Genomic DNA, 25,540 nt, shown 5'->3' with positions numbered 1-25,540 from the left:
ATATAAATTTCAGGGGTGGGGGTCGTGGAGGGGGTGGGGGTGGGGGTAAGAATCTTTTTTTTTTCATTTTTTTTATAAAAGTAAAATATATGAAATTGTTTTTTTGGGAGGGGGGGGGGGGGTGGGGTGGGGGACCAGAATTTCTTTTCCATTATTTATAAATTTTTTATAGAAGTAATATATATATATATATATATATGAAAATTGAAATTTGGGGGGGGGGGGGGGTGTTGACACCCAATTTTGTCCCTCTTTTATTTAATTTACTCGGGGTTTCTAGATTAACTTGACGAGCTAAATATTTTATTTTTTATAATATTTTATTGCTACTACTAATATCACTACTTTTATTTTCAACATTATGAGCATTACTTTATCACAAATTTTAAACGGTTAGTCATCGTTTCATGTTCGGGTTTGGAATCGTCAAATTAATTACAAGACAACACTTTGTAAAAAAACTTTATCGTCTTTACATAGCATATATTGTATTAGTTGTTAAATTAGAAGCCCAAGAAATAATTAAACAGAGGAGGAAGGATCAACAATTTTCAGCCAAATTAATGGCTTAAAATACAAATACAATGTTATTCCCTACCCAAATAATCAGCCCACATTTTAAATACCCAACCCATATTTTCAGATTAATTTGAGCCCAATTAACTCCCCATTTCAGACCAGCCCAACACATTACCTATTATCCCTACCCGGTCCAGTCCATTTACCCGACCCGACCCAATATCCTTATTTCACCCTAACCCTACCTCCCTCTCCCTTCATCTCTTTCACCCGCCTCCCTCTCTTTCTCCTCTCCCTTCTCTCCTCTCACCATCGTCGCCCCCCACTCCTCTGCTTCCTCCCACGTTCCCTTGTCCCCTCATCTCCACGCCTCTGCACATCCACACTCTCTTGTCCCCCACGCCTCTCTGCTCCTCACCCTCCTTTCCTCACGTTCTCTCCACCATCGCCACCTCCACTTACCATCGTCTCCCTCACGTTCTCCCTCTGCACCCCACTCTCTCTTGTCCCCCCACGCCTCTGTCTCCTCTGTCGCCTTTGTTCCCCCACTCGCTACACCCCGCTCCCCTTCCTCTTCCATTTAAACCCTAATCACAATACTATAAATAATCCTAATTTGGGAAGAGATCGGGGGGATTTTTTTGGAATGGTTTATTTTTAGGAACAAAAGATCGAAAAACGAAAGATCTAGAACCAAAAATTCCCTACAAAACCCAAGTTTAATCATCAAATATAGCGGGATTCCAAAAAGAGCAGCCAACGATTACTCTATCTGTTGGTTAAAAAAACTTTGGTTTCTTTAATCGATTTCGAGTTCGTCGCGTTCGAGTGTAGATTCGAGACATTGACACCCAGTTCACTGTACCCAAACAGGTCAGAAATCCTCCTTCTCTCTTTGCTTTTAATTAGGATCTATATAGCTTTGTGTAGCTAAACTAGTTTAATTTAGTTCATTATCGTTGTCTATTTGATTTGGCGTGATGATTAGTAACTTAATTAAGTATGTTTACTAGTTTAGTTTGTACTAGTTATAAGAGTTATATTATGTTAGTTAAATCTGCCTTGATAGGGTCATATCTGTTAGCTTAATTGGTTGTTAAACATGTTGTTTATGATCAGATTGAATAATTCCCCATCGAGTTTAATAGTTAAATCTGTTTGGTATGCCCAGATTAGCTTAGTTCAGTAAGTCTTGTATGATCATTTTATTCAGTTAAGCATGATTAGGTATTAATTAGCCCAGTTTGTTTAGAATACTTATGTGTTGGTTTGCTTAGCATGTTTACTTGGTGGATTAGATTAGTTATGTTCCAGTCAAACATGCTTATATATTGGTTTTTTTATTTGCTGAGTCTCTGGACTATGTCCAAATATCCGATGTTTGGTTAGATTCCCTTGCTTGTTTGGATTTGATCAGTAACAACATGGTAAATTTGTTCGGCATGGTGTTGTGTCACCTCGTATGTTTGTCAAGCATGTATATCTTGTCGGAACTAAGTCTGATGCTCACTCTTAAATGATTTCAAACCAGTTAGCTACTTTGAAAGATAGTCATCTTATTTCGTAATCCCTGGCAGCCCATTAGTGTTGCGCAGACTTATTAATTGGTTGAGATATTAAAGCATCTAAGTATTCTTTAAGTTTTAATTTAGGTCTGTTCTGTACCTCAACCCTCTCTCTCATTTCTAACTAAATCATTCAAAGAACTCTTACTTTTGCTCCCACCATGATTGAGTATATACTCCCTGAACAAGAGGATTTGATTACTTTAATTTCCTTTGGGATTTGACTGTACCTATGTGTGGAACTTGAGAAAATTTGACCATTTACACATCATGCGTATATCATTGCCTCTGGTTGTTGTTCCTTTCCCTTTCCCCTGCCTATCTTTTCTAAAATCTGTTTTAGCGCGGAATGGGAGTATTCCATCTGATCTTGGCATGAAGTAGTAACCAGTGACTTGTGTGAGGTTAAAATATCAATACATTGCCTTAGTTGAATAGAGTTGCAAACCATTGAATGCCCTAGTAATGTTTCATACTGTTAACTGGTAATGATGTCGACGTGAGAGTTTACTTGATGTGTTTTGTTCTGAGTTCAGCTGAAGAAGCCATCTGTCAAAACTAATGTAATAAGGGGACAAATTTCTTAAGGAAATTCGACAGTGTTATTGCGAAAACCAAGAATTGAGACTGCCTATAGAAACTTTGAAAGGATTTTTCTATCTGCTTCTTCTCTTATTTATTTATAACATATGATGTGTCGAGAAACTCGAACATGATCCAGTTTAACTGACTTCTTCTCTTCTAAATTCCAAGTATTAACTCTGCTGCTACTGTTTGCGTATGGGTGTATATGAAAAATGATGTTTGCTTTCAAAATATTTGGTTGCCTTTTGTATGTCCATGTCATTGAGACTTGATGATAAGCTGTACATGGATTGCAAAAGTCTCTCTGAACTTAAAGCTGTGCCCAGTTGGGATTAGGTGACATATGATCTTCAAACTAATCAGTCCCTGTTCCATTCAATACGTTTTTTTTGTTGTTTATGCTTTCCTATTTTCGCTCTACTTCTGGTTTAAAACTCAACTCATTACCTCTACCCATCCTCCATTTACTTGTTGATTCTTTTGGCATATTGTTTGCATTCACGTGAAACTGTCAACTCGACTATCAAACTGATAGGGGCAGTAAGAATTATTTTCAGTTCGTAACCTATCATGTGTAAGATAACAAGGAGTTAATCTTATGATCAGTTTGAATCCTAGTTTACCAGAGATTTCAGAGTTTCAATGTTGAAAAGAATGATGTTATAAATAGTAGGCGTAGTAAGAATTGTTATCCAGTTTTTCATCTACTTTAGCTGCAATTCCAGTTTGTGGATAGTTCAAAGCTTATGGCTTATGAAAGATTTGGCTTTGATTTCTATCTTGTTATATGGACGTATATTAAAACCCTTTTTTAGTTAGCAAATGACTAACCAATGTCTTTGTTATTTTTTTATTAGCACGATCTGTAAAATTATTTGCCTTTTTTTCCTTTAGCACAAGTCCTTCAATTTTCTTTTCATCCTCTATGATTATTTAATCGAGTTTTCTTTCTAATCCTTTTCGTTTCTCTTCTTTTCTTTTGCATGACACACCGGAGCCGAAGAGTCTCATTTTGAGACTCAACGACACCGCTACCGCATGGAATCCGCAGCCATATACTAAATTCGTTGGACCGAAACCCAAGTAGCAACAGTAACGCAGCAGCAGTCCTTAAAATGGGATGAGCCCATTCTCATCATATCTACTCCTCTATTTTTATTTTGTATGTATTTAACATGTATTGTATGACTAACATTCGTGCTTGTTAATTAAACTCTAGTAACATTAAGGGTTTTAGTTTAGTTGTGGGTAGTTAATTTCATAAAATTACATTCACTTCTAGTTATGTTTTAAACTACTTATATAGTATCGATAACATTTATTTGGAATAATTTTTAAATAGCCTGACCATATATATTTGAGTTAAAAGAATCAATATTTATTCCTTTATCTTAGAACACTTGAAATACACATTTGTTAAAACATTAATGTAGATCTTGCAATAACTTTACAAATACATTTTAATTTGCTAGTTAGCGTAACCCATATTCGGAATACATATGAAACATCACTCATCCCATTTCTTTTGGTTTATTTATAATTAAACTCTTATTAAATCACTACATTTTCTACAAGTATTATTTTAAACATTATTATTACACTTTCGTTTAAAAATCAACAACATTTATAAGTCGTGTTTACAAAGTAACATTAGGAATATTCTTTTATACAACTTATTATTTTTACATGTCTTATTTCTAATAACATTATTACCTTTTACTTTAAAAAAACTTTAGCTATATTTATAGGTTATTTTCCAAACATTTATAATACTATATTTACCCTTAGCTTAATTAATCATAAGTCCGGTCGGTTAACCATTGTTAATGGGTCTTAAAGGATGCCTAATACCTTCCCTTTAGACTAATTGAACCCCTACCTAGAATCTTAAGTTTCGCAGATATTAAACAGAGCTAATTTTAGAAAATAACTTTAAGTAACTTTAGGTGTCCTAATTCACCATAAATAATTAGGTGGCAACTCCTTAAAAAACAACAAAAACAGGAATCTCCAATATGTCGTACTTCTAACTTTAACCCGGTTAAAATGGGGTATGACAGGGGGGATCGTGGAGGGGGTGAGGCGGGTAAGAATAATTTTTTTCCATTTTTTATAAAACTTTTATAAAAGTAAAATATTTGAAATTGATTTTTTTTTTGGGGAGGGGGGGGGGGGGGGGGGCGGAGAGGGGGGGGGTGGGGGTAAGAAATTTTTTTCCTTTTTATAAATTTTTTATAAAAGTAAAATATTTGAAATTGAAATTGTGGGGGTAAGAATTTTTTTTTCCATTTTTTATAAAATTTTATAAAGGTAAAATATATGAAATTGATTTTTTTTTTTGGGGGGGGGGGGGGGGGTGGGCGTGGGGGTAGGGATCGGAGTGGGAGGTAAGAAAAAAAATTCTCCTTTTTTATAAGCTTTTTATAAAAGAAAAATAAAGTATATGAAATAAAAAAAAATGTGTAGGGGTGGGGGGCATGGCGGGGTGCGTGGTGGGGTAAGGGTTGGGGTGGGAGGTAAGAAAGAAATTTCTCATTTTCCAAATGAGTTGTTATTGGTTGTAGTGTGTTCTTATATGGATATTCATATTTTACCCATATTTGCCCATATTTTTATGGGTTGAAAAGAGACTTAAAGCTCATATTTACCCACCTAAAATATGAGTGACCCAACTCACTAACATATGGGTAAAATGGGCTAATTTTCTAAATATGGGCTCAAATTACCACCTCTACCCATGAGGGACTCGTGAGATCCATATACTCGGCACGGACGATCTCCATGTTTCAGTACAGATGATCTCAACATACTTTTAGCACGGACGATCTCCACTGATAGTAGAAGCATACTACCTACTTGTTGTCAAGCTTCTCATAGAGAAGGACATAGAGCGTCATTCTCTTAGGACTTCACTTGAAGATTGTAAGGCCTCATTTATTTTCATTAAGATTAAGACGTTTGAATCTGAATGCACATATGAATGATTAAGATGTTGTCTCTAGATCTGAACATTGAGTAATTAAGGTTGTTATGTTTTTCAACATCTGAATATGTATAATGTAGTTATTTAAACATATAATTCAAATAAAAAATAACTAAATATTAAAAAATAATTATAAATTTAATACAATAATATTATTATTTGATAAAAATACGAACATTTATATTCGCTAGTGATAGTGGAGATGTTTCATACTACTGGTGGTGGTGGTGATGGTTGATGCTCATGGAAAGTAATGCTGGTGGTGATAGTTAGGATGGTAGAGTTGGTTGGTGTTGTGACTAACGCGATAGTGGTGGTTGGTAGTGGTTGTGATGGTGGAGTTGGTTAAAGTTAGTAATTTACAGTGTTGGTGGTGGCGGCAAAGAAATATGCGGTGGTTGACAACGGTGGTAGTAGTAGTTGGCGGCGGTGCTAGCTATAATGGTAGAGGTGGTTGGTAGTAAGGATTGACCGCAGTGATGATAGTGCTTGATATTAGTGGCAGTGCTTGATAATAGTGGCGGCAGGGGTGACAGTTGATATAAGTAGAATGAAGAAGGTGGTACGTATGGTAGTGACTGACAGTAGTGATTGTCAGTTATGGTGGTTGCCAATGGTGATTGTGATGACAGAGACAGTTAGTAGTGATGGCTGGTGATTGGCGGCGATGGTAGTTGTTGACAATGATTCTGGTTGTGATGGCGGAGATGGTTAGTGAAGTTGGAGTGGGTGGAGGGTGGGGTGGGAGTGGGTGGAGCTGGTGGCTATGGACAGAGTGGTAGTAGAAATTATTCATATAAAAATACCTCTTAATGATATTAAAGACCTATTCATCTCAGATCATATGAGTGTTTAGATCTTAATGTAAGCAAATGCACTTAATAACTTATGGTATACACTCAGACCTCAATTAAGTACAAACAAATGAGGCTTAACTATTTGTTGGAAGCAAATAGTACTGCAATCAATTATATCTAGAGGGAGGCAAATTAATGTGCTACTTTTTGCCAAATGAAGGCTACAAGCACGAAGAAAATTTAATAATCCGGGAGAATACGCTCAATGAATGAAATTTCTTTCTCCAAGATGATTTAAGCCTTGTGATTTATGAAAGAGCTTAAGCTTTTTATTTATGGGCAATTTTCAAAGATATACAACGAACATAAAATATTACATCACATAGCCATATTTTCAGTTTATACAATATTATACAAGCGGGAAAGCATTATACATAATCTATCAACCTTGAATAAAAGTGTATTATCTATATATAATTTAAAGCTAGGCATAGACAAAGTGATGTGACACCTCTTTAAGGTTTAAAATGCTATTTATCTTTTTTCAAAATTTTCCTCATTGTAAAATTAATTAAAAAGCAACAAAAAAAATTACTCTCTTAATTCTATAATTACACCTCTTAATTCTCTTAATTACACCTTTTGCAAAATCAATGACGATGCAGTGTGTGATCACCGGAAGTAATGGCTTTCAATGGGGGAAGGAAGAGGAACGTGTGCATTAAAAAAAGCGGGAACTAATTGATATACCGTCGTAATGTCAATATAACCGTCGTAAGCATACTTTTCATTAGTTGAATGGTTGCAACTTGCAACTGTTACGTTATACTGTTTACATTAGAGTAAAGGAAAACTAATAGTGTTTTATATATATATATATATATATATATATATTGTACAAGAATAATATATGTCAATTGCTACTCCCCTATTCATTCATATTCTTTAATGTAAAAATTTAATGGTCTTTATTTCCATTACTCCCACAACTTTTTATTATGATAATCAGAGGCGGATCTAGGATTTGAAGGTGGCTGGTGTCATAATTTTGTTCAATGTACATTTTTTTAGGAACATGTATTTGGGTCGGGTCCATCTCTTTTTAGTTTATTCGGGTCAACTTAATAAGCTTTTTTTATTTGCAAATATGAAATTTCATCTCAAAAATCAAGAAACGAACATAATTAGCATTTTAAATAAGGAATCACACCCATTAACACGCATTAACAACAGAAGTAAAATCAACATTTTCACCAAAGAACTTGCATTTATTATGTATATTAAAAAATGAATTTGCACAAGTAAAGTAACATCTTCAATAATGGAATTACACCAATCAAAATAAGAAAAATAATAGAAAAACTCTTCAATAGGTAAATACACCCCATAAGTAAATGTAGAATTAGATAAACTACAAGTTCTCAAAAATAAATCATAAATTTCATGTTTTTTTTAAGCAGTGCTTACGCAATTTCCATCACAATTTAAGTAGTAAAGTAATTTAAATTGAATTTAACAACTATAGAATAACATAAATTTTTATAATACATTCCCTCCGTCCATTTTTATTTGTTCATTATACTAAAAATATATGTCCACTTTTACTTGTAAGTTATATAGTTTGAAAAACCAAGACATAATTTACCATTTTATACCTATTTTACCCTTATTATTAAGCACTCCAATTCATTTCTCATTTTATTTATTGCTTATTAAGATTGTCCCAAGTCAAATATAGACAAATAAACATGGACTGAGGGAGTAATAAACAAAAGAAATTATTAAAAAAAAAAAAAAAATTTGATCTCAATCCAAAATTCCCATTGAGACCCAAGTTTTTCGATTTAAATACTCACTGCTTTGAGATGAAGAGAAACGCTTAATTTAAGGGATTTTGAAGTTTCTATTTGTATGTTCTCGCTAGAGATCACAAATAAAATAATAGAAAAGAGGAAAGACAATATAAATAATAAAAAGATAGATAGAAAATTGGGAGAGCCGAAAAGAGAATTACTGGTACAAAGGAAGTAAAAAGCACAAAGAAAAACTGGAGTCTGAAAATGTTCAAGATAGATTCAAACTTGTATCTACCAGCCGTGACACCCTTGTCTAATTTACTACTGGGGGTGATAGGATCAAATATTTAACCTAATTTAAGCAAATTACAACATAAGTATATAAAAAAATTATTAATCTAGGGAGTGTCATGCCACCCCCACCCTAAAGGGTGGATCCGCCCCTGATCATAACCCCTAAATAATTTATGGCCATGTTCATGGCACCGTTTGGTATTTCATATTGTAGTCTTATAAATAGAGACATTGTAAAACTTTGTTGCAAAAAGAAATGATCACATTAGTTAAGAACATCACTCTTTTTGAATATAATGATATGATAGTAGTACAAGAACAACCAATTATAGTAGTACTGAGGAAGAGGAGGGTTTTGAAAAGCCAAAGTATGAAGCTCATGAGGAAGGCGAAAGTAATGATGAAGAGGAGGATGATGGCCGAAGGACGTTGTTAATGGTGGAGAAGCTGTGTAATATCTTAGATATATTTATTTATGCTTTCTTTCTTTTCCCCCATGATACTTGCTCCTTTTTTGTTTATTTTTTGGGTTTGTTGGGTATGGAAAAAGATGAATTAGAGGAGAGCTAGCTTTAAAACTCAAATGGCTTTTGCACTTTCTGTTTCGATGTTATTGTTGCTTAATGATAATCCAGTTTTTAAGCAAAAAGAAAAAAGAAAAAAATGTAGAAATGTTGCTCTAATTTTCCTCCCCCTCTTCCTATGCATGAAAGTGTAAATGCTGCAATATATTTGCACATAAACTTATGCAAAATTATAATCTTATCTCAAAATTTATAACTTATTCGATTTATAGAGAACCACACTTCGTAAAATATCATGCAATATATTGTTAATGATTGCTTCTTTTCTTTATTTTACACACATTTATCTTTTCTGTCATTTTTAATTGTTTTTTATTTTTTTTCTCATTCTTATTTTGAAGATTTCGAAACTCGTTCTTTCTAACTTGTGGTACTTTTTGTATTAAAAAAAAATCTTTATGTTATTAAAATAAGAGAAAAAAACTATTAATTAACATCTTCACTCTTTCCGAACAATTAGGGAAGTTAACTATCTATGGTTAAAACAGTGAGAATGTCTAATCTTGTGAAGATGAGGATTAACTTTAGTCATTATCTTACAATCACACCATTATTTATGAGCAAGAAGCCTCACAAAAGGAAAAGATGCTTTCTTTTTAATCTTTTCATATGTAGCAAGATTTGTATAATTCAATCTAGACAAGAAGCTTAATTGGATGAGTCATCATGAGAGATAGGTTTGATGAGCATAATTCCAACATTCGATTAGTTTTAAATTTGAAAACAATACACGTATAAATTAATCAATTTTTTATTTTTCACACACACACACTTGAAGAATAAGATTTCAACACAGGTTGACCCAATTTTTTTTTTTTTAAAAGATTTCAATATAGAACTTTTAAATTCATTTTACAAGGGTACGAGGTGTTGGTCTTCCTATTGATTTTTTGTTTCTAATAAATTTTATAGCTTCTCAATTTATGGCTAATAATAATTTAAGTATTTTTATTTTTGAGAATTAATATGTTTAAGATGCGGAATAAATTGAAGTATTTCTTTAATAAAACGAATGTCTATTTTATCTCATGACCGTGCGAAGCGCGGACTGTTTTACTAATTATAGTATATAAAAAGTGTCTATACACAAATATGAGCTAAACCGGATAACCAAACTCAAAATATGAGTTACGTGGCGTAAATACATTCTCTCAATAGACATAGAGCGTAATTTCCATTTTATTTAATCAACTTTCCAATGTACCCGAAAAAAAAAAAAAAATTGTTCATTATCAATTCCGAGCCATAAGTTTTGTCACGACGGATTTCTTGCTTGAACTGTCCACATATAACACCTACTATTTCAAACAGAGCATTTAGGACCCGACCAGAGAGAGCATTATGAATAGCTGTTGTCTTGACACAGGGATTCACGTATTATTCAGTTCGATAACTTCTAGGTTTGGGTCTAAATATGGTCAAAATATGAGAATTAGTATGAGAGATAGGAGCAAAAATAGAAAGCCCTTACAGAAAGGGAGGAACTTAAGTATTGAAGCAATTCAAGCTGTTCAGGCATTGAAGAGGGTGGCAAACAAAAACGATGACGTGGCGGTGGAAATGGTGTTTGATGGAAAGGTTAAGCGTTTGCTTAAGAGTGATATGATAGCTGTTCTGCGTGAACTCCTTCGACAGAATCAATGCCCCTTAGCTCTCAAGGTTAGTCCGGATTTATTATTCTCTTGCTTAGTTGTTCAATCCACAAATATTTTGTTTTTAGAATTTCTAGTTTTAGAGATAATGGTCCCAAAACACAGCTGAACTATCACTTTTTCGCGAATTTAGTTCCTGAACTATCAGGTGCATGAATTTACTACCTAAATTATATAAGTAGGAAAAGCTAACAACTAATAGTTGTGGTGTGTTCTGACAAATAGTTGGTGTAGGAAACTTGTACACCTGATAGTTTAGGTAGGAAACTCGCGAAAAAATGATAGCTAGGATGTGTTTTTGACCATTAGGCATTAACGATGTTGTAATTAGTGACTTCTCGGAATTCACGTATCGTTTAAGTAATCTCCCAACTAAAAGTAAAAAAAAAAAAAAAAGAAAAATTGAGAGCCCCAATTGCTATATCCACTGTAGTAATCATTTGCCTCCAACGAGGGGCGGAGTCAGGACTTTTGACAGGGGGATTCAAAAAAGTAAAAAAGAATGTCTCCAGCAAGTTTCGGATCCGCAACATTGGGCTAAACGGCCGCGAGCTTAAGCTCATATTGTGTTAAGGGGATTCAATGCTTAATAGTTATACATATATAATCATGTTAGCTTATTCAAAAAAAAAAAAAGGGTTATACATATATAATCAAATTGACCTTATATATACAATGTAGTTTTCCAATGAAGGGGCTTCAGTTGACCCCTCTTGCACCCCTGTAGTTCCACCGCTGCCTCCAACATGCAATGGAATTAGATATCGCTTACTAATGCAGAAGTGTCAAAATGGTAAAAGGAGTGGTCGAAAAACTAAGCAAGCAATCGGGGGTAATGCATAAAAAATGTTCCAAAGAGGAAGTTCAAGCTTTATTAGAGATCAGGTGGGTGGAGAATTAATAAAGTTGTACTTCAAAGAGTCCTGGCAGGTCAAGGTAGAGAGGTAAGATGAAACTGAACTAATTGGAGTTTCCCAGTTAGTAAGGAGGATTATTTTCGGAGAGGAAAATTGTAGGATGATGTTTGACTATTCTCAATGAAGCTCACAAATTTGAACTGGAACAGTAGGGCCTGAATATTATAGACTTTTCAAGATACTTGCCCAGATATGGAAGGCAGGCATTTCTTCTTGCAGGACACTAATGTCCAGTTATTGAGTTTGGGTTCACAGATAGATCAATTTGGCAAAATCGGACATGTAAAACAAGAAGAAAGAAGAGAGAACGTTTTATGAGTTGATTCAACAATTTCCCTAAAACTTAAGGTGGTGAAATTATCTGAGTTTGAAAATCAGAGTAAAACTGAGTGCAGTATGTAGAACTGAGTTTTAACTTTTGCTGCCGCTGTGAAGAAAAACTATCTAGGTCATGGTGTTATCATGAATTCATGAGACATGATTAACTTTGGGGACACACGTGATGCTAAATTGATTATATCACTAGTAATGATAAGATACTACCAGCTTGGTTAATGATTACTGGCTATGCACGGTGCTAACTTGAAAGGGATGTGGCAGCTGACATGACTGTTGATATTGTCGTCACAGTTGGCTAGATTCTAGCTGGATAACTATGGGCTGTTGAATTAAAAGGTCAATTGAAATAGATTGCTAAGGTAACTAGTTAGGTGTAGAGTTATAACCTGAAAAGTTTGTTGACTTGGACCAATGACATTATCTCTCGACAATTCTGAATTGCTGACTTGACAAGCTAGCTTATGCAGCTGATATCATCAGGACCTATACTAAGGAGGAGTGTAGAAAGATGGTATCATCAGGAACGCCACCGAAAAGATAAAAGCAAAAAACTATTACAAGCAAAAGAAAAAAAACTTTGGCCAGACAGACGCCCTTAGGCTGCTACTTTTTTATTTAACTGAGGCTCTGATATCGTGTGATACAAGTGAATTGGTCAACAACGTAAAGGAACTTATATAGGAAGTTTTTTTCCTATGGTATATTCGACATGAGAATCTATGGAATATGAACATTCTACATAATATTCTATGGGTTCTACAATATTCTCGAACTTATGTTCAATGACTGTCCACATGCTGTGACTTCTTACATTTAACTCATAACTCCATTGTTTCGCCTAACTTTACGTTATGTACTTGATTAGACTTCTTGGTCTTTAAGTTTAATTCCATTTGCGTTTTTTCAATTTCTACATTTTGTTTGGGTTATCTTTGTTCGGAGAGTGCAGATGTGCAGATGTGGTGATGTACTACAGTTCTTCTTCTTCTTCTAGAGGTTTTAGGGTTTTCTTAGAGTGATAGAGGGACCGGGTATTCGAAAGATGTGCGAACTGGCAGATACCCCCGGTTTCAGAGTAGAAAAATTTCCCGCTACCTATTTGGAACTTCCATTAGGGGTGAAGAGAACGGATAGAAGCATATGGCAGGGAGTTATTGACAGGTGCAGTAAGAAGCTAACCCTTTGGAAAAAGCTGTACTTTGTCTTTTGGGGGTAGGCTTACTCTGAACAATAGTTTACTGGAAGGAATTCTGACTTATACTATGTCTTTATTTAGTATGTCTGCGGCAGTAGAAAGAAAATTGGATTCCGCTAGAACAATATTTATGAGATGAGAATGCAAATGAAAGGAAAACTCATATGGCCAAGTGGCAGGTGGTTACTGGAGTCAAGAAAACAGGAGGTTTAGGAGTGAGGAATCTGAAATCAGAGAATAAAACCTTGCTCTTTAAATGGCTATGGAGATATAATAGGGGTAGTGAGGAAGTGTGGCTAAAAATGTTAGATGCCATCTATGGTGAAAAGCAGGGTTGGAGACAAAATCCTGCACGGCTGAAACTTTATGAGGGAATCTGAAAAAGAAATAAAGTGGAGAGTGGGATGAGTTCTCGCACCACACAAGACTGTAGGTTGGTAAAGGTGCTAGAATCAAATTTTAGTTAGATGTTTGGAATGCAGATAAGAGTCTCAAGAGTAAATTTCCAGATCTCTTCAGCTGTGTTGTGTACAAGGAAAGATACAGTTATAGACTTTTGTCCAAACTCAGGCTGGAATATTAAGAGTTTAAATGACTGGGAATTCGATAGTGTCTGCTAAATGCTTCAGTAGTTGAACTCATGCCTAGTTGATATGGACGAGGTAGACAGGTTAATTTGTTTGTATAGAAGGGATAAACAATTCTCAGCCAATAATTGCTATAGAATGTTAGTGCAACAGAATAGTCAGGGGATGCCCAATTAGCCTTGGAAAATTATTTGGAAAGCCAAGGCACCTGTTAAGCAGCCTGTTTTGGTTAGATTAGCTAGGGATGCTTGTTTAATTCAGATCAATCTACAAAGGAGATGCTCCTTTTTGTGTAGCAGGTGTTTTTTTTTTCCCCCAACAATGAGCAGGAAATAGTGAAGCATTTATTTCTACATTGCAGATTTTCAAGCCAATGCTGGGAACTTTTCCTTAATATTACCGGTGTATCTCTGGTTATGCCATAGAAGATTAATAGCCTTTTGGAGTTTGGCAAGCTCAAGGAGTTAAACATACGGAGGACTATTCTCATTTTTATAGTATGGACAGTTTGGTTGGAAAGAAACAAGACACGCTTTAAGGGAAAGAGGCGGCAGATTGCTAGAGTAAAAAATATATGTATCACAAAATTTATATTTTTGGTGTTATAGTAGTACTCTAGATAGGACGGATCAATATTTGGGTTTCCTGTATCTTTTGGGGGGGAACATGTAGTGTGATTGGTGGGGATGTTGCTATCTTGTTTTTTATCTGTTGCTGTACCGCATCTTGGTATCAGTTTACTAAAGACTTCACCTATTAAAAAAAACCCCATGATCCAGTCTTCTTATTCCTCCAAGATGGCATGAGTTTCATTTATGCTAATGTTTTCAGAGACTTATTTCATGTCATCCTAGAGGGAGATCCTTCTTGTAGCAAATTAGAGTGGAGATAAGCATGACAAACCTTTTCATGTTATATTTTTCCTGATCTTATCTACTTTCTAGCTCAGCTATCCTTTTTTTTTTTTTTCTCTTTCTTTTACTCAAGTTATGCTTTGATTGGTAGTTTCCGGTGGAGTTTTTGATTGAAAAGACTGTCAAAAAGATTGGACATTCTAATGAACAAAGTTTTGGTGACGTTTAGTCATTTTTGGAACTGTTACATCACACTTGTTTTGCACTTCTGGATTCATCAATTGTTTATTGATTACCTCAATGTTGGCAGTTCCTAATTATTATGGATGCCCTGATACAGGTTTTCGAGGAAGTTCAGCAGGAGATATCGTATAGGCCGCGACTCAAACTGTATGCTGAAATGGTGTCCTGTTTGGGAAGCAATGGATTGCTTGAAGATATCAACTGTCTTATCATGGGATTGAAAATGGAAAGTAGTTTAGAACCTGACGCTGAGGGCTTTTACGCATTGTTGGAAAGCTTAATGAAATTTAATCTTTCGAGGCTTGCACTAGAAGTCTTTTACTTGATGAAGTTGAGAGGATGTGATCCCGATAAGTTGACCTTTAAACTTTTGATAAATGGTTTGGAATCGAATGAAGAAACGGATCTTTCAGCTTTTGTAAGGCAGGAAGCAGAGAAGTATTATGGTCAGTCCCTAGATTTCCTAGATGAGACTGAAGAGGAGGTACCAAGATTAAAGCAAATGTATTGAACCATATGATCAGTGGTTAATATATGATATGATGAAAAGGCTATTTGATTATTTATCGTGTTTACTTTTGTCTTTTGATTTTATTATGGTTTGCTGTCTAGAGTTGAACTGCACCTAAAATGACTTTTCTTTTAGGCGAATTGCACCAATATACTTGACTAGGCAAATCTGTTCCCCGTATCAACATTCCCCTTGCCTTTTCTCATAGTCACAGAAATTACTGTTTCACAATAACTTTTTTTAATGGTAACCGGTAAGTGCATTTTGAATACAGTATCAACTTAAAAGGCATGATTCCCCCCCCCCCCCCCCCCCCCCTTTTTTTTTTTTTGCCACCCGGTGTCCGATACCCGCATTGAAGCCCGACTATATTTGGATTCGCGCCGCGTAGGGTCCTATTCGGGGGAAACGCTCCTTACCAAGGATTTTTCCATGACATGATTCCTTTCTGAATAATGCTAGGGATAATATTAGATAAGTTTAACATATAGTAAAGTTGCACATATTTAAGAAAGACTGAAATTACTCAATCGCTTAAATCCTAAAAATACATGCGAACTGACCGAGACAATACAAAATTCACATAAAAAATATAAGGAATTGTGGTGATGAATAATAATACAAGCATTATTATACGTAAATAATAATATATAAAGATTATTATACATACAGATAATAACATTTGGATTATTATATTTTAAGTATGTTTATCTTCAAACACTTCCCTTTTTTGAGTTAATACAAATACATGTATCCTTATTCTGCTTTCTATTCCTTATAGGCAGTAAGTTCTATGCACTGGTTTACAAATTATATGCAATCACTTATTAAGTAATTACAAATGAAAATTTAATAAGTACCAATTACTAATACAGTAAATATAGTAATTAATTTAATATTACAAATAAAAATAGTATAGAATTTTTTTACATGATTATTAGTGTATATAATTAAATTCTTCCTTATCAAAGTATTCCCTCAGGTTCAAAATAAGTGTTCGTTTAAACCTTAGAACACTTCTTAAGAAAATACTAATTTCTTAAAAAGAATAAAAATTTCGACTAAACTATCCTTAATTAAATACTACCTAGTTAAAACTCCCTATGTTCACTTTAATTATCCACTATGAACTTTGCACAAGCTTTAAAATAAAAAATGAAATGCATAATTTATCATGATACTCATATTAATTGATAAATATTTTTAAATGATTTGAAATGAGTAATTAATACTATGGGTAAAAGAGAAAAAAATAATTAGTCTTGTATTGATATGCTAAAAGTAACAAGTAATAGTAAAAATTTATTTTTAGAATACTGGATAAACAAAAGTGAAGAGAGGTGGTATAATTTTTTTATTACAAGAAAATTCAATAGACTTGGAAGAAAATAATTAAATTCTTCTGATTAACGAAGGTGGACACTTATTTTGAATTAAATACTTGAGTTATCAAAGTAATGAATGAATACACTCGTCTCACCAAAGTTTATTTTAGCACATTCACTTGATTGGAAATAGGAAGAAAAGAGAGCCAAAAAAAAAAAAAAAAATGGAGAGCTCAGGCGAACTAGTGGCTTTCCCATTGTTGATGACACCAATTGAATCAAATTACAGGGCATGTACTATTCCTTACAGATTCCCTTCCGATAATCCCAATAAACCAACTCCCACTGAGCTTTCTTGGATCGACCTTTTTATGAATTCCATCCCTTCTTTTAGGTAACTTTTGTTTTGAATTACTGTTCGATGTGTCTTTTGGATATAAGAGTCACCTTTATCAGGCTAACTATTGCCTGAAATAATTCGTGATTATGCTGCGTTTGAATTAAACGATTGACTGACGACATGTACTCCCTCCGTCCATCTATTTTTTACTTGTCCTGTAGTGACTTGGCACATTCGAGCAATGTCGATTTTAATATATCACCCCTAATTATTGTGAATCATCTAAATAATTGAAATCATTCAAATATACTTTAAAAGTAGTGCAACCACTAACAATTCCTTGAGGTTTCCAACTCCCACTGAGCTCGACCTCTTTTTGAATTCCATCCCTTCTTTTAGGTACTTTTGTTTTTTTTTTCTCTGTTCGGATTAGAGTTCTGCATTATTTGTTCTCCATCTCTAGTTGTAGATTCGAGAAATGATGTGTCGATCGTGCCTTTTGGATATAGGAATCACTTATCGAGCTAAAGTTTAAATAATTCGTTTATTTGATTGTACTGCATTGGAATTACTCTGTCTTTAGAGGTTGGCGTCCATTTGGCCATAAATATTGAAATTGAAAATTTGAGTTTTTGAAGTTGTGATTTTTGGAATTTGGACATGCATTTTATTTGGAAACAATCTCAAGTTTTGTGACTGGAAGTGAAATTTCTCCCAAAAACTGGTTGTTAGAACTTGAAAATATTGTGAAGATAAATTTTCAAAATCTGATCAAATTTCATGGCCAAACAGATGTTTGAGGACAAATTTTCAAAATCTGATCCTAAATCTATGGCCAAATTGGTACTCCCTTCGTCAATTTTTACTTGTCAAGTATACTAAAAATAGATGTCCACTTTTACTTGTCCAATTTGAAAAATCAAGAGATAATTTACCATTATTATTAATTATTGGGTTAGAAACCTCAAGGAGTTGTTAGTGGCTGCACAACTTTTAAAGTATGTTTGATTGATTTCAATTATTAGATGATTTATAATAATTAGGGTGATATAGTAAAATTGCCATTTTGTTGTGTGCCAAGTCAAACATTGACATGTAAAAATGGGCGGAGGGAGTGTCAGGGTGTGGCGCAGCGTTTTGATCCTTCTTTGGATTACCCATCAAATTTCTTATTTTTTGTTAATAAATGCAGGAAGAGGGCGGAGAGTGATGACACTGTTCCAGATGCTCCTGTGCGAGCTGAAAAGTTTGCTCAGAGGTACCCTTCTGTATTTTCCTATTATCCCTTGCTTCACGTTTTAGGTTGGTTAATGTATAGAGAAAAAGTTGTTCTCTTTCATTCCCTTTGTTAGAGGAGGGAAGTGGTGGGTACTAAGGAAACTAAAATAAGTTGTTCTCTTTCTTTACTTAGACCTAAAGTAAGTGCAAAAACAACTAAGCTGATCCAAACTAGTTGATATTGCTTATATAGATCTTTTGTTTCCATTTATGTTATATTCTTAACTAAGTCACTGATGCTGAGATATGTTAGGTCTTATGGGGCATCTTCTGTCCACGTGATTCTAAGCCTATCTCGTCCACTTTTTGTACCTTCAATCATCTGTGTGCCACCTATACTACAGACTGATGCACTTTGAGGTTTGCATAGTACATGGACAAAACCATTCTAAACGACCTGCTCTTATTTATCTTCTTTTGATCAATAAAATAAATTTACTTCATCAATACTTATCCAAAAAGATATTTACTTTATAAAAGAAAAAAATGATTGTGCAAGTTACGTGGTTACTTTTGTCTAAATCTGGTGTTGTTTTTTGGAGGGAAATTGGTAGGGATATAGTCATATTAATCTAATTATAAGTGGGTTTGACTTGTCATTGAAGTGATGAAAAAAATAAGTCACTTGAGACCATACCTTGAGCAAGTGTCCGTGTGTTTTAGAAGGTTTGAGGTTTATATGTACAAATTGAAAATTGATGACAGTTTCGATTTTTTACCCCTTTTTTTTTTTTTTTGGGTGGATAGGTATGCTGGAATACTTGAGGATCTAAAGAAAGATCCTGAAAGTCATGGAGGGCCTCCTGATTGCATTGTAAGTTCAGCCATATTGAGCTAGGAATTGTTGACTCTTAAGTTTCCTGATAACTTCTTCTTGTTGCTAAGAAGCTAAAGTGCTTTCTCCTTTGTTTTCTTTTAGCTTCTTTGTCGCCTTAGAGAGCAAGTACTTAGGGAAGTGGGGTTCAGAGACATATTTAAAAAGGTCAAGGTTAGTATGAATTCTCTAATTTTAAATTCCTCAATTTGCCTCTCCAATCTCCTGTTTGCAAGTGGTCAAAGAAGTTAATCTTTCTTAAAAATGGTGGATCATCCAGAAGAGAGATATGTTAGACCTTAACTTTGCATCTGCTGTGCAAACATGCATCTGGGTTGTCTGCTTGTAGATGCTGACATACCTTACAAAATAAACAATCCCACTTCTTTAAAGATCATCAGATTGTCTTGTGCTCCTTATCCTGCAACATTAGAAAGTAGTATCAGGTTTTAACTTCTTTAAATTGTTGGGTGTATTCAAATGCGCTAGGATGAAGAAAATGCAAAGGCTATATCCTTATTTAAGGATGTCATATGTCTTAATGATGCTATTGAGGATGAAGCCAAGCGAGTAGAGAATTTGGTCAGAGGAATTTTTGCAGGAAATATATTTGATCTTGGCTCCGCAAAGGTAAGCCATGCTTTTTGATCCATGATTTCTTCACAATCACTGCATGAAGTCCACTAATACTCTGAACCATTAGTCATTTGGATTGTATATTTTCCCTGGAAATAAGTCAAGTTATGGCAGCTAAACTCTTTCAATCAACTGATTTGGTTTATCCTATAGCACTTTTGACAATATATATATATATCCGTCCAATGCTATTCCCAAATTATCTCGAGATTCTAGTGGAAAGTTTTTTTTTTTTTTTTAATAAATTAATAAATTTTATTAATGTTTGGGCAAAAAGTGGGTTTTTACTGGGTATGTTGTTGTTGTTATTTGGGCAAAAAAAAAAAGCCTGTATCACAAATATACCAAAAGTAGAAACGCCCACAAAAATGGACGGTTTTCAGTTCTAGTGGAAGTTCAAGTTGCTCAAGTTCATATTTCCTCAATTGGTTCCTTAGTAATTATTCTCTCTTTTCTTGCCACCTTTGTAACTTGAATAGAAGTGCATTCTGGACATACCACCACTACAATATCAGCTGCTTTATTCAATTCCTGGACAATACTCATAATCTACTTCATATGCTGCAACCTCGCATAGACGCATACTATCTAATATGTTTTTGCTTTAAGGGGTTGTTACACCACAAAGTCAGCAGCTCAACACCCAAGCCAATACTGATCCTACTTAAAGGGCAACCTTCTTGTTCATAAGATTACAACAAGATTGATATTTGCGACAACTCTCTTGTACCCTTCTTTGGGATTTATTGCACGAGTTTGAAGGATCAGACAAACTAAAAGCCTTATCGCCTGTCTCACTCCCAGGATCAGAAAATTATTGTCTGCCACATGGTTCTCAACTTCTTATGCTTAAGCCTAATAGTTACTGAATCACATTTCACACTGTCTCTCCAATTTTTAGGACTCTACAATTTCAGCTTAGAAACTTTTTAAAAGATGCAAATCAACTGGAATTAGCAGAGAAATCTTTTAGAGTTCTTAGTCATTGCCAATAACACAGTGAGGCTCAAACTTACCATTACATCAGCCTGTTCAGATGGTTTAGATTCATCATTTGGAATGTTTGCTCTTATTTGAGAGACTTGATGCATAACACCTACGTTAAACTCTTCATTTTCCTAAAGCTACTCATGTCAAACGGGTGTTACATAAATATAGATTCCCAGTAACGATCCTTGCACAAAACCTGCTAGAAGTTGAAATTGCCTATATACATTCCTCTGTCTGACAAGCACACCTGAGTCCTTGTAACATATCACAACATGCAGGATAGGGAGAGCTCCGTGAATTGCATAAAATATGATATCCCTGAGCATCTTGTTAGGACCTGTTCAGACTCCAACTAGCTGAAACCTTCTAGATTTAATTTTGATATCCTAATCTTGTGTCCTGCACAGCCAGCAATTCTAAAATGATTTAAGGTTTTCAAGATCATGTAATTGATGTCTACTTTCTTTAACCTCTCTTGAAGCTTGCAGAGCTGTTTTCAGAAGATGGTATGTCCTTTCTAGCTAGTTGCCAAAACCTTGTCCCTCGACCCTGGGTTATCGATGATTTGGACAATTTCATTACCAAATGGACCAAAAAAACATGGAAAAAGGTGAGTTTCTTATCATATTTCTTCTTTATTTGGGCTTCAAGTTTAATGATCCTTACTTTGACTAGCACTAACTACATTTGATGTCTGTTCCTTCACTGACATCCTTACTCTTATACAGGCTGTAATATTTGTTGATAATTCTGGTGCAGATGTTATTTTGGGTATTTTGCCATTTGCTAGAGAATTACTTCGTCATGGAGCACAGGTTTGTTTTGGAGTCCCTGGTCCTTTCTTTTATGTAAAGATTGGAAGTTTCTTGTGTCTAATAAACTGAATTGAGTAGGTTACCAATAGGTGGACTGTTCTTTGATTACATTGCATTGAATGAAATGCTGTTATGTGCATTTTGATCTTGCTTTGTGGGTTTTTATGGGTGCGCACAAGTTCAATATGCAGTATACATCAGTCATCACTGTGATGGGATTTTGACTGCCTCTTCTGAGTGTGTAACTTCATTCTCTTCCATTGCTCTTTTGGCTCTTTTTGCAACATCGAGATATTAACGAAAATAGTTTATTCTCCAGCTGGGGTTTTGTGTTTCTTTTATGTCTATAAGTCATAGTTGCAACACCTTGTGTATAGTGAATATCATCGTTCTTGTCTTGTTTCTACTTCATCAATCCCCTGAAGCTAAGAAACTGTAGGACTTGAAAAACCCTAGTTTAATAGGTATGAAGCCACAGAGAATAAGTTACACTTTCTGTATATGTCACCATGATGATAGTATGAAGCGCATCAGATTGGCTACCACCTATTGGTTAGCTGATAAAAAATTTAGGCTGTTTTGAGCTCTTATACGTAGTATATGAAAGCATTTCTGGTAGCAATGTGTTTTTCCTGTTTCCATATCTCATTTAACTACTGCTTTCCTTGACCAGGTTGTTTTGGCTGCTAATGACTTACCTTCTATCAATGATGTTACTTACCCTGAGTTAGTAGAGATTATATCTAAGGTAATAGAAGTTTTATGTTCCAACTTTTGGTTTGGGGCTCTCAGCTTTTGTTTGGTATTAACATGTTGTTTTGTTATGAACAGTTGAAAGATGAGCATGGGAAGCTCATAGGTGTTGACACATCCAATCTTTTAGTTGCCAATTCTGGTAATGATTTGCCGGTAAGTGGCAGTCATTTTTGGCATTATTCACGTACTGCAGAGCGTCCTCCCGCACCCCCCAAAGAGAGGATGGGAAACCTTTTTTCTAGATTTAGATTCCCTCTCAGTTGAGGTTTCTTGACCCGAGTCAATGGTGGCTCACAGTTAATCTCCTAATTTCATGTCTACTATTGCTTAGCCCGTAATTACTGACTTAGCTTACTGAGAATTCCTACTTTTAAGCAAGCGACAAGAATTCAGGGCTAACTTATTTTGGTTCACACCCAATCTAAATTTTGATAAGCACCAAACCCTTGAGCTCACTCTCCAGCTTGTCTTGGCTGGGCCATGTTGCATGTGATGAATAGCATGAATGTCAGGTTGACAAGGCAATTTCTGGCTGGTCCAGCTGTCAGGCTTATGTTACTGAATGCATTTATGCATGTTGTCGCAGGTTATTGATCTCACAACGGTATCTCAGGAGCTGGCATACTTGGCAAGTGATGCTGACCTAGTCATTTTGGAAGGCATGGTAAGGCTTTTGCCATCAATTCTTTTGCAGTATAATCCCTTTGGGAAGGCCTTTTCATGTCAGCTTTTGTCAAGTTCTCTATCGATGCTCTTCTGAAACTTCAGTATAACCAGAGGAAAATAATTTTCCTCTATACTGCTGCTGCAGTTATTGGTGGTGACTGTTATCTCCCCTGTGGCATGAAAAGTTAGAGTTTAATGATTCTCTCTTGTTGTTGACCTCTAGAAAGAACTAATGACAAGGGCTATTCTTCTGCTTGCCTATTGTACTTTGCTAGCTGTCGTGGTTCATTCGTATCTTGTCTTATGGGTGTTATTTTAACTCCTACCCTTTGTTTTCTTCTTTTTAATTGCTCCTCAACTCAGTCTGTACTTCGGCTTAGATTCGGCTATATCAAACCTTTTTCTGCATGTGCTGCATGGACTAATTGATTAAATTTGAGGGGAATAAGGCAAGATGTGGAAAGAATCTGGCAAGCTTCCGCTTCCCTATTAATTTGGCTGCCTCTTTGGATGCGAATAGCTATGTCTCTTTTTTCTTTGAGAAGTGTGAATAGTTATGTTCTTAGGGACAGTGTTACATTAGAAGTTAGGGATGGCAATGATGCCAATGTGTGTGTAAGGACAGATTTGGGAAGACTCTTATTGGCAAACCTCACTCCACAATGAGATTGGTTGTAAGCTGCCTATTTGGACGTGTACAGCTATGTGTGTTTTTTTTCCCTTTTAATAAGTGTGAGTAGCTATTTTCGTAGTGGATAGAGTTGCATTAAAAGATTAGGGATGGCAATGATGCCATGTGAGCGGGGACCTGTCTGCAACCCCTCGCCCAGCCTGCAAGTCCCCTGGCTCTAATTGCCAATTCTCACTTCACACTTCTCTCTCCTGTACTTTTGTGACAGGGCGAAGGGTATGGATCATCGTGGCTTCCCATAACTTTTGCTACTACACACTTCCTCCCCTCCATAGGAAATCTTTTTCTCTTTTAACTTATATAAACTGATCAAAGCCTCTTATTTTAGATTTTCCACCTATTACCCGCTCCTGCTACCTCGTGTTGGAACTTCCCGATTTGTGATTTTGTTTAAAAACTTATGAGCATTTGAATTTTCGACATCATAGTGGAATAGATCTTTTTGAAGTTTGTAAATTTACAAATCTCCTACCTGCTCATGTTGCATGAAAAGGGAGAAGGGAGAAAATTTGAGAAAGGAGAATGAGAGAGATGGATAAGCTCTACAGATTATTATTCAAAAGTCAAGTGTCCACCAATCAAAAGCCTATTTGTAAATCAAGAAATCCTAAACAAGCTAAATTCTTGGGACAGTTAAACTCTTTATTCCTAATTAAAAGATAAGAATAGAATCTAATCTAAAAGGGTTGGGATTTAGACAAAAAAGATAACTATGCAGAAAGATGGTTATATCTCTATGGAGCTGCATCACTTAGCCATATTTAATTGTTAGTAAATTTCCACTCTCTAACTTTTAGCTTCTCTTCGAATTCTTTGCAGGGCCGTGGAATAGAGACAAACCTGTATGCTCGATTTAAATGTGATTCCCTCAAGATAGGAATGGTAATACATTCATGCTTTCATTTACAACCGTAGCAAGCCGCCACCAACTTCTCCTTCTCCTTTTGCCCTTTATGTCTTGCTGAGGGTACCAAAGGAAGGACAAAAAAGAAAATTAAAAACTCCCCTATATTCAGAGGATTTTCCCTCTTTGTACAAAGTTCTTCCCTTTTATAATTATATTATTAGCCTATTTTTAATATTTTGTTTCTCAAACACAGGTAAAGCACCAGGAGGTTGCGCAGTTTCTTGGAGGAAGGCTTTATGATTGCGTCTTCAAATTTAATGAAGCTTCAAGTTAATTAGTTTAGCTATCAACTATTTCAGTTCTTTCTAGTGGATTTTTAGACAAACCCAACAAAATTGAAGACTGGCAAATCACTATATTGGATATTATTTGCAACTCTGTTGCAGAAAATGTTTTAAAGTTCTTGAAGGTTGGATTGCAAATGAAGCACCTGTGTTATTGCTTCCATGTGCATAGGTGCATCTGCATGGCGTGGCTATGCAGACAAATATTAATTCTACGGGTTCAACCTTTGGCTCTTAGCATTGAACTCATTGTATTTATAAATTATGGGTCTATTTGTTGCAATTTTAATAAATTTTTACACATAAATTTTATGTTTTGCGTAGAAAGTACTGGTTTTAGATGAACCTCAAGGCAAAACTCTACATCCGCCCCTGTAATGCTGGCAGGTGTCACGGTTGCAAAATGATCTTACCCAGTCTTTCTGGCACAAGTGTGGCCAGTTGGACCTAGTATTCCAAAACAACAGCTATTCAATTTGTAAAACATTTAACTATTGCATTAATTTGATGGAACCATGGAAGAGATTTACATCCAGGGGTTTAACAGTATGATAGTTACTGAATGAGTGATTGGTCTGTCCTTGTTAGTTGAGAGGAAGCTACTTTATGGATCAAGT

The 25,540-nt window shown here is 35.1% G+C and overlaps 2 protein-coding genes across 2 annotated transcripts; both read left to right on the top strand.

Annotated features, from left to right (window-relative positions):
- The first annotated feature begins 10,328 nt into the window (after nucleotides 1-10,328).
- On the top strand, nucleotides 10,329-15,474 carry LOC132606691 (protein THYLAKOID ASSEMBLY 8, chloroplastic-like). Its single transcript, XM_060320292.1, has 2 exons — nucleotides 10,329-10,782; nucleotides 15,008-15,474. Exons 1-2 carry the CDS (start codon nucleotides 10,465-10,467, stop codon nucleotides 15,419-15,421), a joined length of 732 nt encoding a protein of 243 aa, XP_060176275.1. The 5' UTR covers nucleotides 10,329-10,464; the 3' UTR covers nucleotides 15,422-15,474.
- Nucleotides 15,475-16,880: 1,406 nt separating this feature from the next.
- On the top strand, nucleotides 16,881-25,230 carry LOC132606689 (damage-control phosphatase At2g17340-like). The gene is made up of 12 exons (XM_060320289.1): nucleotides 16,881-17,140; nucleotides 18,279-18,344; nucleotides 19,112-19,178; nucleotides 19,284-19,352; nucleotides 19,668-19,808; nucleotides 21,286-21,414; nucleotides 21,533-21,619; nucleotides 22,293-22,367; nucleotides 22,451-22,528; nucleotides 22,962-23,039; nucleotides 24,552-24,614; nucleotides 24,833-25,230. The coding sequence occupies exons 1-12, from the start codon at nucleotides 16,971-16,973 to the stop codon at nucleotides 24,911-24,913; spliced, it is 1,104 nt and encodes a 367-aa protein (XP_060176272.1). The 5' UTR covers nucleotides 16,881-16,970; the 3' UTR covers nucleotides 24,914-25,230.
- Nucleotides 25,231-25,540: the final 310 nt, after the last annotated feature.

The sequence above is a fragment of the Lycium barbarum genome, chromosome 8, assembly GCF_019175385.1.
Source record: "Lycium barbarum isolate Lr01 chromosome 8, ASM1917538v2, whole genome shotgun sequence".
Lineage (NCBI taxonomy): Eukaryota > Viridiplantae > Streptophyta > Magnoliopsida > Solanales > Solanaceae > Lycium > Lycium barbarum.
This window is presented reverse-complemented; position numbering and strand designations above follow the sequence as displayed.